General features: G+C 41.8%; 1 protein-coding gene across 1 annotated transcript in view; it reads left to right on the top strand.

Moving 5' to 3' along the window:
- fmn1 (formin 1) overlaps positions 1 to 13,918 on the top strand; it is a 449,066-nt gene that overhangs the window by 17,059 nt on the left and 418,089 nt on the right. Inside the window, exon 2 of the mRNA XM_067991364.1 lies at positions 13,001 to 13,167. Coding sequence (XP_067847465.1) covers positions 13,001 to 13,167 — 167 coding nt within the window. The remainder of the gene's footprint in view (positions 1 to 13,000; positions 13,168 to 13,918) is intronic.

Raw genomic sequence — 13,918 nt, forward strand, 5'->3', positions numbered from 1 at the left:
TCATTGATTAAATTGTGACAGGGCTAGACAGACTGGATGCAGGGAGAATGGTTCCCCTGGCTGGGGGGAGGGGGGTCCAGAATGAGGGGTCACAGTCTCAGGATACAGAGTAGGACATTTAGGACTGAGATGAGGAGAAATTTCTTCACTCAGAGGATGGTGAACCTGTGGAATTCTCTACCACAGAAGGCTGTGGAGGCCAAGTCACTGAATATATTTAAGAAGGAGCTAGATAGATTTCTCGACATTAAAGGCATCAAGGGGTATGGGGAGAGAGCAGGAATATGGTATTGAGATAGAGAGGATCAGCCGTGATCATATTGAATGGCAACCGGCTCGAAGGGCCGAATGGCCTACTCCTGCTCCTATTTTCTATGTTTCTATGTGCGGCTCTTTATCAAATGCCTTTTGAAAGTCCATATACCACATCAACTGCATTGCCCTCATCTACTCTCTGTTACCTCATCAAAAAACTCTGTCGGGTTAGTTAAACACAATTTGCCTTTAACAAATCCGTGCTGGCTTTCCCGAATCAATCCACCCTCATCCAAGTGACTGTTAATTCTGTCTTGGATTATCGTTTCTAAAAGTTGCCCCACCACTGAGGTTAAACTGACTGGCCTATAGTTGCTGGGTTTATCCTTGCACCCTTTTTTGAACAATAATAATAAGTGGCGAAGAGGGGGAGGAATTTTTGAAATGTGTTCAGGATAACTTTCTTGACCAGTACATTTCCGGCCCAATGAGGAAGGAGGCATTGCTGGACTTGATTCTAGGAAATGAGGCTGGCCAAGTGGAGCAAGTATCAGTGGGGTAACATTTAGGGAGCAACCTTGTTTACCACACTTCATGCGTATACACACATACACTGCAAACCAGTCTTAAGACTTTCATGTATTCACTCTTAGTTTGATCCCACCTAATACTACACTATTACTTGATCTAGTGCTATCTATTCTCCAGTCCTCTGGCACCACCCCCGTATCAACGGATGTTTGGAAGATTATGGCCAGTACCTCCGCAATTCCCACCCTTACATCCCTCAGCAACCTAGGAGGCATCCCATCTGGACTTATCTACTTTAAGTATAGCTAGACTTTCTAGTACCTCTTCTTTATCAATTTTTAGCCCATCCAGTATCTCAACTGTACCTCCCTTTACTGAGACACTGGCAGCACCTTCTTCCTGAGTAAAGACAGATGCAAAGTACTCATTTAGTACCTCGGCCATCCCCTCTGCCTCCATGAGTAGATCTCCTTTATGGTTCCTAATCGGCCCCACCCCTCCTCTTACTACACGTTTATTGTTTACATGCCTGTAGAAGACTTTTGGATTCCCTTTTATGTTCGCCGCCAGTCTATTCTCATACTCTCTCTTTGCCCCTCTAATTACCCTTTTCATTTCCCCTCTGAACTTTCTGTATTCTGCCTGGTTCTCACTTGTGTTATCAACCTGAAATCTGTCATACGCCCCTTTTTTCCGTTTCATCTTACTCACTTCCTCTTTTGTCATCTCGGGAGCTCTGGCTTTAGTAGCCTTACCTTTCTTCCTCATGAGAATGTGCCTAGACTGTACCCGAACCATCTCCTCTTTAAAGGCCGCCCACTGTTCATTACAGTTTTGCTTGTCAATCTTTGATTCCAATTTACCTGGGCCAGATCTGTTCTCATCCCATTGAAATTGGCCCTCCTCCAATTGAGTATTTTTACTTTAGAGTAGTCCGTGTCCTTTTCCATAGCTATTCGAAACCTTATGATGCTATGATCGTTGCTCCCTAAATGTTACCCCACTGACACTTGCTCCACTTGGCCAGCTTCATTTCCTAGAATCAAGTCCAGCAATGCCTCCTTCCTCATTGGGCCGGAAATGTACTGGTCAAGAAAGTTATCCTGAACACATTTCAAAAATTCCTCCCCCTCTTCGCCACTTATTATTATTGTTATCCCAGTCTATATTAGGATAGTTGAAGTCCCCAGTTATTATTACTCTATAGTTTTTGCACCTCTCTGTAATTTCCCTGCAAATTTGCTCCTTTGTATCCTTCCCACTAGTTGGTGGCCTATAGAATAAACCCACTAGTGTAATTGCACCTCTTTTATTTCTTAACTCTAACCAAATAGATTCTGTCCTTGACCCCTCCAGGACATCCTCTCTCTCCAGTACAGCAATATTCTCCTTAATCAATACTGCCACCCCTCCCTCCTTTCTTTCATTCCCTATCTTTCCTGAACACCTTGTATCCAGGAATATTTAGTACCCAATCCTGCCCGTTTTTGAACCAGGTCTCCATTATCAACATGACATCATATTCCCATGTAGCCGTTTGCGCCTGAAGCTCACCAACCTTGTTTACCACACTTCATGCGTATACACACATACACTGCAAACCAGTCTTAGACTTTCATGTACTCACTCTTAGTTTGATCCCACCTAATACTACACTATTACTTGATCTAGTGCTATCTTTCTCTCCCGATCCTTTGTGCTCCTTGTTTCTCCTTTCCAATGCTACATCCTGGTGCCCTTCCCACTGCCAAATTAGTTTAAACCGCCCGCCCCCCCACCACAGCACTTGCGAACCTCCCTGCAAGGTCAGAGGTCATTGATCCCAGCTCCGTTGAGGTGCAACCTGTCCGGCCTGTACAGGTCCCACCTTCCCCAGAACAGGTACTAAAGCCCTCCCCCCTGCACCATCTCTCCAGGCACTCATTCATCTGCTCTATCCTCCTATTTTATGCTCACTAGCGCATGGCACCGGGAGTAATCCGGAGATTACTACCTTTTAAGGTTCTGCTTCTTAATCTCTTTCCTAACTCCTTTTAAAATCTGCCTGCAGATCCTAATCCCTTTTTCTATCTAATGTCATTGGTACCGATATGAACCACAACCTCTGGCTGTTCACCCTCTCTTTTTTTTCTACCCCGCCCCCCCCCAGGATGTTCTGCAGCCGCTCAGTGACATCCTTGATCCTGGCACCAGGGAGGCAACATACCTTCCTGGAATCAAGTCTGCGGCCGCATAAACGCCTGTCTGCTCCCCTAACTATAGAATCCCCTATCACTATCGCTCTCCTGACCTTTCTCCTCTCACCCCCCCATCCCCCCGCCCTGATATAGCTCAGCCATCCATGGTGCTGTGGACTTGGCTCTGGCTGCACTCCGCAGAGGAACCCTTTCCCTCACCATTATTCAGAACTGAATACTTGTTAGAGAGTGAGATGCCCTCAGGGGACTCCTTCACTACCTGCTTGGCCCGCCTTGTCTGTCTGGCGGTCACCCAGTCCCTCTCTACCTGCACTCTCTTAAGCTGTAGGGTGACCACCTCCTGAAACGTGCTATCCACGTAGCTCTCATGCTCGCGGATGCACTGCAGTGACGCCAGCTGCTACTCAAGCTCTGAAATCCGGAGCCGGTTGCTCGAGCTCCTGCTGCTGACAACACTTTCTGCATCTGTGGTTGTGACCTGGAGTTCCCACATGGCACAGGCCATGCATTCGATGGGTTTGAGCTGCCCTGCCATGCTTCAATTTATTAGATTGTTTACTAAACTTAACACAAATAAATTCATCCTTAAAAAAGAAACACTCACCAGAATAAGAAACTTCACATTTCTCTGGATTGAATTCCATTTGCTACTTTTCTGCCCACCTGACCAATCCATTGCTATCTTCCTGCAGTCTACAGCTTTCCTCCTCACTATTAGCCGCATGGCCAATTTTTGTATCATCTGCAAACTTCTTGATCAAACCCCCCACATTCAAGTCCAAATCATTAATATGTACCACAAAAAGCAAGGGACCTAGTACTAGATCAGCCTTGCGGGACCCCACTGGATATAGCCTTCCAGTCGCAAAAACACCCGTCAACCATTACCCTTTTGCTTCTTGTCACTGAGCCAATTTTGGATCCAACTAGTCACTTTCCCTTGGATCCCACGGGCTTTTACTTTTTTGACCAGTCTGCCATATGGGACCTTGTCAAAAGCCTTGCTAAAATCCATGTACATTACATCAAATGCGTTACCCTCATCGACCCTCCTTGTTACCTCCTCAAAAAATTCCAATGAGAGCCCCATTGGTGAAGTAGTTTTGTTTGCAGTCCCTAATGATGCCAAATGGAATCATTACAAATTTGCCACAGGAAAATACATGCCATTATTTTAATAACCATTCAGTTATGAGTGAGTAATATGCATTGTATGAATTTTTTATATTATTCCCAGAGAGATAATACAATTCATAATAAAATTGGATCTCTGAAGTCGTATTAAAACCAACTCTGGGTACGATTACTGCTGCAGGTCACTATATGTGGTCAGCATGATCATTGATTTATTCTATTTAAGTAAAGTAATCTATCTTTCATCTGCTCAAAAAAAATTACCAATGCAAGTTATGTTTTATAGAAGGGGGAAGTACAAAAGCAGCCAAGTGTTAGATAACATATCATTTGATATTGAGAGATAATCTATTAAACACCTCAGGGATTAGGTTGCTTAAGAGTTGTGAAGTCATCCCCAAATCATAGAAAGTAAGGATTTTTTAGCTTTTCCCTCATTAATTATTTACTAACTCAAAATTAAATTTCTTTTACAAATGAAGTGTAGTCCAATTGTTTTTAACTAGTATAGATTTGAATCTGACACTAATGAAGGTTTCCTAATATATGCTGTCAGTGTTATTTTACGTAATCTCTCTATAGAGGGCAGCATTTGCTCAATTTTACTAATCCTATTCAGTATTGGGTACATCCAGGCAGAATCGGGCAGTCCTGATCAGACCTTTTTAAAAATATATATTTTTTGAACAGTCAGTATTCTAAGTAAAAATCCAAATGCTCCTAATTGTCGACTATGCTTTTCTATGGAGGCTTCAAAATGCCCAAAATAAAACGTCTCCAGGTAGTCTTGAAAATGGAAACAGGGGCACAAAGATTTTTTGTATAGGATGCACTATAAATCATGATGACTAATGTTTTATGGAACAAGATGATCCTTTATTGCTGGGGCCATGGAAATGCCATCTGTTGATGACTACTGTCAATTATTAACTTAGAAAAGTGCAGTGTCATGCATGTGGACAGGGTGAATGCTGAACATACATACATCCATCAGGGAAAAACATTAAAGCAGGTGGAGAAAGGAAGAGATCTGGGCATTCTGGTGCACACATCTCTAAAGATATGAACAATGCTGTGAAGCAATAGCTAGAGCGAATAGGGTGTTGGGGTGCATTTACAAGACAAGTGACATGCTGTTTTGTCATTGTACAAGAACTGGGTCAGACCTCCGATAGAATACTGTGTCCAGTTTTGGTCTCCTCACATGGGTGGTGATATTGAAGCTTTGGAAAGGGAAAGGTCACAGGAAGGCCACTAGACTAATTTATAGCATATTGGTTATCAAGATAGGCTAAAAGAGCTGGGACTCTACACTTTAGAGAAGTTTAGACTTAGGGGTGATCTGATTGAGGTTTATAAGTTGATGAAGGGAATAGATGGTGTTTGAGTTGAAAGTTTGTTCCTTTTAAATCGGTTGGGGAGGACCGGGGGGGTCACAATGTTAAGTTGTACAAGGCTAGATCCAGGTTAGATGTCAGGAGGTGGCTCTTTTCCCAGAGAATAGTGGACCTCTGGAACAGGCTGCCGGCTCGTGCGGTCGATGACTATTTGCTGAATTCCTTTAAGTGAGAGCTGGACCTGTTTCTGGCTGGAGTGGAGATCATCTCTTAAAAAAGGTAGCTACTGCATAGAATTATGAGGGCCAGAGTGATCTCCTGGACTAGTTTCAATTGCCTGAGGGAGTACCTTAATTCATTGAAGTGTTCTGCTGCAAATTACCTCAAATTTCCAGCCACCATAGGAGAAGTAGGAGACTAGGATTGAAAGACCACACAAGAGTAGGTACCAAAGAGCAGCATGGTAGTCTTAAACAGTTGGAAGATTGCCAAAATAGTTGTCAGTGAGATGTTTTTGTCACTGGCAGGATATGTACAGAATGATTTGGGGCAAGGTATGGGAGTGCTCATGAAAAGGAATACCAGAATGATCTCCAAATGGGAAATCCCAATGGTTCGCAGGGCCCCTTATGCAAGGTTAAACTTTTTTTTAAAAATGTGTAAAAAGCCTTTACAATTCTTAAAAACTTCTAAAATATACATTTAAAATATTTAAAAGAATCTTTTTTTAAAAACCTAAGCTTTTTTTTTAAAAATGAAGGAAACTTTTTTAAAAAAATCTTTCCGTATACCCTGTCCTCCCCATGCACTTGTGTGCAGTGGGGTGAAAATATATTGACCACTGCTGGCTGCCTCCAGCAAGCCGGGGGACTAATTAATTCTTATGTTGTTAGCAGGTTAGTATTTTAATTTTGTGCTTGCAATTGGATAGAAGGTAGGAAAGGGGGAGAATTTAAACATAAAAATGTGTAACTTTTAAAAAGTTATCTGACCTGTAGGTTGCCACTGAGCTGAATTGCTGTCTCTCCACATTCTACAGGCAACATTCTCATTTTACTATTAAAATGCTTGAATATCATAAAAAGCTACTTTAAATAATGTGCTTACTGCTCATAGGAGAAAATAACTGTGCCTAAGCCTGGCACAAAGGTTTGGAAGCTGCACTGCAGCATCCAATTTTCACCTGTTTGGCATGTGGATTCCATAATGATCACAATTGAGAAGTCCATTTTCTTTCCATTAATCTACAAGAAGTTAAAATCAATGTGATATACTATAATAAGAGTTTTGGAAAAAAAGTAAGTATGGCTCCCCACTTGCACTAATATGACACCTGAGCTCTTATTGGATATTTCTTGGCACTGTGTCCCATACATTTGCAGATTCTCAAAGTAGCCTGTGAGATGAGGCTATATTTTAGTCAGGAAGTGAACTATATTCTCTGAAGTTTAGAAGAATGAGAAATGATCTCACTGAAACGAATAAAATGATTTGAGGGCTTGACACGGTAGATACCGAGAGGCTGTTTCCCCGATTGGATAGCTCTTTCAAAGAGCTGGCACAAGCACGATGGGCCGAATGGCCTCCTTCTGTGCTGTATCATTCTGTGATTCTATGAAATAGTTTTGTTTTGTCTAAAAATTTGGTGATGAAAAGTTTATGAAACTCAGGCAATTGCTATAAACATAAACCTGAATTTCCACTGGCATTCTCCCATCTCCTGCCATGACTTCAGTGGAAGATCAGCAGAAATTCTGGAGAAATATCATAAACTGCCATTTCTCTGGGATTCCACCAGTCTTCTGCCAAAGTTTCAGTGGCATATCAGGAGAACCTCGGTGGAAATTCTACTCTATAATGTAAATACTTACTAATGGCTAACTTCAATTGCAGTCATTATTTTGACAGCAAGAAATAGGTATGACCCATGGCCAGAACCTATTGCATTATTTAGCCATAATTTTACAATCATTCCACATAATCATCAGAACTTTGGGGATAGTATAAGCTTAGCTTGCTCTTTTACTATAGCCAGGTAATGCTGTTATTCCCGGAGGCTTTTTGGATCATTCTCCAATCATGCAAAAGCAAAATGAGAAATATTTTGATGTGTTACTTCTGAAACAAGGCTAAGCTGTTCAAAGCCTTTAGGAGACCAGCCAGTGAACTGGTTGTTGATGGAATATTTTCAACTTAATGTTATGCTGAAGACACAACATAGAGGCTGTGTATATGAAACTTGTTAGATTGAATTGTATCTGGCTTTAATATGAGTATTGTAGAAACACTGATGTATGTTAAAGTATTGGTGAATTTTACATATCCAGTTTCAGAGTGCAGAGAGTTTGTTCATTATTGACATACCTTCCTGTTGCATCTAAAAATCCAAGTAAATTATATCCATTGAATAGCCTCATGCACTAATTTAGTTAGCTTCTGAAAGAATTCCGGCAGATTAATGAGACAAAATCTTTTGCTTCTAATTCCATGATAACTATTCCTTATAACTGTTGTAGTCTTTTTAGATGAACCTTGATAGCATCCTGTGCAACACACCCAAGCATGTATAATACTCTCAAGCATGTTTCTCACTACAGATGTTAACCTGACTGATGCATAATTTCCAGATTTACATCTGATTTCTTTATTAAAATATAATGTTTGCTATCCTCAGGTACAAGTACTCAGTCTGTGAAACTTCTAAAAGTATTAACCATTCAGTCTCGCCTATTTATTTCTTCTCATTGTCATGAGAAATCTTGGATGTATCCAAACTACTCATAGCCTTTAGCTCTGAGCTAATAATCCCAATTAAATAATATGCTTGCATTATCCATTCCTCTCACACTTTAAAAGCAAGTTGAAATTTCCTTGTAGTTAGATGGTGAAAGTGGTCCAAGACTGATAGCTACTGCCTCAATTCTACCACCAAAAGTTTCTACATTTGAATTATCCTCCAAAAAAAGCCCCGGTTCCATTTAAGGCCCATCTTTTATGAAAATCTGGTCAAGTGAATGTGACTAATTCCTCCAACCCATTCACCCCAAGTTCTCCCCTAAACCCGCTCCAAATAATTACCGTCACTACATAAATGCCGGAAGGAGTTGCAGGAAGGTATCCCTAAGGTGGACACCACATTTAAGAGGCTATTTTGTGTGCTAGTACTGACAGTTGGTGTTATTTTGCCTGCATATCAATCTCTTTTTAGTATTTTGGAGGTTCAGTCAGATCTTTTGGTGCTAGTTTTACTTGGTTCTGCTTTGCACTGGGGACAGGGATTTGCTAATGGAAATCCTTCCATTTTAATGCTATCAAGAGGAGGAGGAGGATGATGAAAATATGAAAGAGGCTTGATTGAAGGCTCTTAGCATGAGGCATCTCAGAAGGTATTTCTCTCCTACGTGCTCATACTCACTCACCAGGGTTTATAGACCAAGAAGATCTTACTTAGACTTCTCTGACCGTGAATGCCTTAGATTCCCTCTGGAGGTTACTGGGGCGATATATTATCTGTTGGCTAAGGACCTGCCACCCACTTCCAGCAGGAGAACAGGATTGTCTGTACTAGTCAAGGTCACCTCTGCCCTGAATTTCTTTGCGACTGGCTCCTTCCAAGTAGCATATGGTGACCTCTGCCACATTAGTCAGGCAGCTGCTCGTCACTGCATCAAGAAGTTCACTGATGCTCTATTCTGGAGGACTAAACCGAGAGAGACCTATCCAGTTCTACAGACTGACAGGGTCAAGGAAAAATTGACAAAACTCAGGTGCCACTCACATCCCAAATGGCAATCTCTTCAAATAAGAAAGGCTTGCATTCTATTAATGAGCAGATAGTGTGTAATACCAATCACCTTATCTTGCACGTCAATACCAGATACACAGGAAGCTGCCATGATGCTTTCACCAGATGACAATCCACCATGCCAGCCCTCAGTACTCTGAGTCGTGTATCCAAATGGTTGATTAATGATCAGGGCTATCCCCTGTATTCATGGCTCATGACTCCAGTAAGACTTCCACAGACCGAGAGGCACAACAGATATAATGAGGCCCATGGCTCTACAAGAAGTGTCATTGAGCAGACTACAGGAATTTTCAAGTCCCATTTTAGGTGCTTAGATAAATTTATTGGAGCCATGCAATACATCCCAGTGAGAGTCTCCGGAATCATTGTATGCATTGAGCAAAATATCGCAATGAAGAAAGACTTCCTGCTTCCCGAAGGTGGTGGTGTGGGGTGTGGCCTGGAGGGGGGGGGGGCGGGATCAAGGGTCTTGCTCCACATGGTGCACAGGAAGGAGAGAATGTGCTGACAGCCAGCAGCCAGAGCATGGAGGGTGCAACTGATAACCCAGTGCTTTCAGTACATAAAGGTTAACTCACTAAATAAAGTTACTTCCACCTGCCATTTCTCTACCCAAATCGTCACAAAGTTCCTCACTGTCAAAGACCTCTGCCAAGTTTCATAAAACTTGGCAGAAGTCTGTTTTCCTTGCCTTTGTCCAAACCCCCATAAAGAGCAAGCAAAAGTACAAGTGAATTCAGAACTCTAAGATATACAAGCCATGTTTACTTTACAGAACAACATAAGGACTAAAAGGTGCCAAAAATTCCAATCATCCTATCTATAGAATCATAGAAACTAGGAGCAAGAGCAGGCCATTCGGCCCTTTGGGCCTGCTCCGCCATTCAAAATGATCATGTCTGATGGTCTAACTCAGTACCCTGTTCCCGCTTTTTCCCCATATCCCTTGATCCCTCTTAGCATTAAGAGATATATCTATCTCCTTCTTGAATATATTTAATGACTTGGCCTCCACTGCCTTCTGTGGTAGAGAATTCCACAGGTTCACCACCCTCTGAGTGAAGAAATTTCTCCTCATCTTGGTTCTAAATGGCATACCCCCTATCCTGAGACAGTGACCCCTAGTTATGGATTCCCCATCCACCGGGAACATCCTCCCTGCATCTAGTCTGTCTAGTCCTGTTAGAATTTTATATGTTTCGATGAGATCACCGCTCATTCTTCTAAACTCTAGTGAATATAGGCCTACTCGACCCAATTTCTCCTCCTACATCAGTCCTGCCATCCCAGGAATCAGTCTGGTAAACCTTCGTTGCACTCCCTCCATGGCAAGGACATCCTTCCTCAGATAAGGAGACCAAAACTGCACACAATACTCCAGATGTGATCTCACCAAGGCCCTGTACAACTGCAGTAAGACATCCCTGTTCCTGTACTCAAATCCTCTTGCAATGAAGGCCAACATACCAGTCGCCTTCCTAACTGCTTGCTGCACCTCCCCTTTTCCCAATCTATCACCATTCAGATAATAATCTGTCTTTCTGTTTTTACAACCAAAGTGGATAACCTCACATTTATCCACGTTATATAGTTACTTCTTGACATTGTACCAATCCTTTGCCAGCTAGTTTACTTACACGTAATCTTGATCTACTCCTAAAACATGCTTCCTGAGTGAGATGAAGTTGAGAGATGGCTGGCTGGGGAGCAGTAATGGTCTGAGGTGACTGTCCTCTCGGGAAGCAGTTGTCCCAGAGCAGCCTTTCTCTTGCAGTGGCAAGGCATGCTGGGCCCATGTCTGAAGCTCCCTCCTGTATTGTGGCCATTAAAATAGCAGGCTTAACACCACTGCCGGAGAGACAGTAAAATCTGCAATGACTTCTTGCAGTGCACTAGTGCAGGGCACAGGCTCAGTGGAGAAACTGGTTGTGTACGTACAGCCCAAATAGCCCTGACCATGTCTTGGAAGCACTGTGAAATGGTTCAGTTCAAAGTATCTATGTGAGCACTGTTAGCTGCCACTTTGGAAGGCATCATTATGTTTAGAGGCTGCCCTTGACATCTTGGTGCTGCAGAACTATCCTGGCTGTGTCAATATCCAGGGTGTTCTGCAAATTGTGGCAACTTCCCGCATGTTGTGGATTCAAGTGGTGAACTTCTCCCATTTGTTTATCTTCTCAACCATATGTGTGAAGACCATCTCCATTAGCTGCACATGAGATTGATCATAGCTCTGTAGAAGACTGGGACTCTGCTATTTGGGTCCCTTGACTGTTCAGCTGGTGCAGTCATTTCTCCATCCTTCATGGAGGAACAGCACTCTCCCTCTCTTCCACTCCTAGATCCTTATTCTCACTAATGCTCAGTGTTTCACTCAGAGAGTGTCATACTGACTCACTGTTTTCTCACGAGTGGGTGACTCTGTGCTGATGTTTGCACAAGTGCTGCAGTTGGTGAAGACGTGGCAGTGGTTAAGGCTGTGGATTTGGCAGCGCATTCCTAAGTGGAAGATCCTGGCTTCATGGCTGGCCTATTCCTGCAAGGCACCCCCTATGGTGTGAAATACAGAAGAGCTTGCTTAGCTTTGCACACTGTGACATTCCCCCTTGAAGGAATATCAGCTGAATTTAAAGGCATTGCAACACTTGGAAAAACACACAAAGCTGAGACTATCTCTGATGAACATTTTCGAGCTTATATTGACCTTTTGTAGTCACTTTACCTCCAACCTTGACCGGTCTGCCAGCCTACAATTTGCAACACTTCCTCTTCATGTGTGTTCAAAGTTTTAAATGTTGCTGCTCCTTCCCTTTTTTGGAGGGAGAGAAGACAATGTTATGGGCATGTGAATTCCATAGAGATCTATCCCCATATGGTTGCTTGCATCCCATGATATGTGGCAGTGCATTGTCGCTTTAAATTAAGTAGCCTTGAAGACTAGCAGTAGCCATTGTGGCAGGCAATGAGTCATCAAAGTGATTGAGTAACAAAGGTACTTGAGTGTTGCCAGAACTTGCTCTTTGCAGAAGTGACTTTCTCTGACACACTGATGCTGAAAGAGAATGAATGAGAGGTAAAGAGATGAGGGAATGCTGTCTGAGTGTCTTGAATTAATTTGGTCATTAAACCTCTTCCTGCTCTTGGGGTGGTTCTTAGTCTGGTGCTGGTTGTATATTGAAAAATATTTCAATTAATCATTCTTTCAGTTTTCTTGGTGTTATTATCTACTTTTACATGGATAGTGAAACCAGCAATGGTGAGGAAAGAAGAATTTATCCTAGTTGTTCATCGAAAAATTCTGAAACTATTCATGATATATCACAACGATTGAAATCTTTATTGAAGATTAAATTAAATCAAGGACTGCAGTAGCCAAGTGGTTATGATACTGGAATAACGTTCCTGAATTCAAATCCTACCATGGCAAGTTGTGAAATTGAATTCAATAAATCTGATCAATTGTGGGCTAGCACCAGAAAATGACCATTAAAACTATTGCATTATCAGAAAAACCCAACAGGTCCTTCAGGGAAGGGAACCCAATCTTGCCTACATATGCCTTCAGTCCCATATAACATGGCTGACTCTTGTATGCCTTCAGGGCAACCAGGGATGGGCAATAAATACTGCCTTACCAATGTTACCCATATCCCAGAGCAAGTTTTTAAAAAATGCAAAGTTTCAGTTTTACAATGGATTTTATTTAAAGACTAATTTTTTAACAAATATTTTTTCAGAGACGACATCTTTGATGGAGCTATGTACTGACCTGTCAGAAAATGGATCATCTGTTGAAAAAATTTCAGCAAACCTCAGGCCAAAATCCTTGGACCTCAAGCTATTTATTATGGATGGAGAGGAAATTGATGCAAATACTCAGTCATTTGGTTACTTGGAAATTAATGTAAGTCATGATTTTATAATTATTGCTTCTTAGTTTTAAAGAAGAATTTTTGTGGACTAAAGTTTTAAGGATGTTTTATAAATTAGGCATATTGTGATAGTTTAGTCCTTTGAGTACCAAATTACTTTGGCATTTCTTGGGGGAGCCATGGATATAGTTTCAGTGCCTGATATTTATAATAAAGATTACATTTAGTTTGATGAGCATCAGAACAAAAATATTTCATTATATATTTCATTTATTTAACAGCGTCCAAACAAAACAAGAATGTTTTAAGATGCCTGTATGTAAGGAGGCAGGTTTTCCATGCCATCTGATTTATAGGATGTAAATCTTCATTTAATGTAACACTGGTGCATTGGGTGAAATTTTCTCGGACCCCACATGGCCAGAGAGGTCTCACATTGCAGCAGTGGCTTATTGAAAAATTGCAAGTGCATAATGGATGGAAAATTACACGCAGTACGCCTAAGAAATCGCTCGCTGCGTAGAAGTATTGTGCGGTCTCAGATAATTTTGCCTGTTATTTTAACAATATTTCCTATATTTGCTAAACCCCCCTGCCTCTCCACATCTCCCCCCCCCACTCCTCCTTTTAAAACGCTCCTTTAAACCTACCTCTTTGACCAAGCTTTTGGTCACCTGTTCTAATATCTCCTTATGTGGCTTGGTGTCAAATTGTGTTTGATAACTCTCCTGTGAAGCACATGGGAAGTTTTGCTATGTTAAAGGTGTCATACAACAACAACAA

The sequence above is a fragment of the Heptranchias perlo genome, chromosome 10, assembly GCF_035084215.1.
Source record: "Heptranchias perlo isolate sHepPer1 chromosome 10, sHepPer1.hap1, whole genome shotgun sequence".
Taxonomy (NCBI): Eukaryota; Metazoa; Chordata; class Chondrichthyes; order Hexanchiformes; family Hexanchidae; genus Heptranchias; species Heptranchias perlo.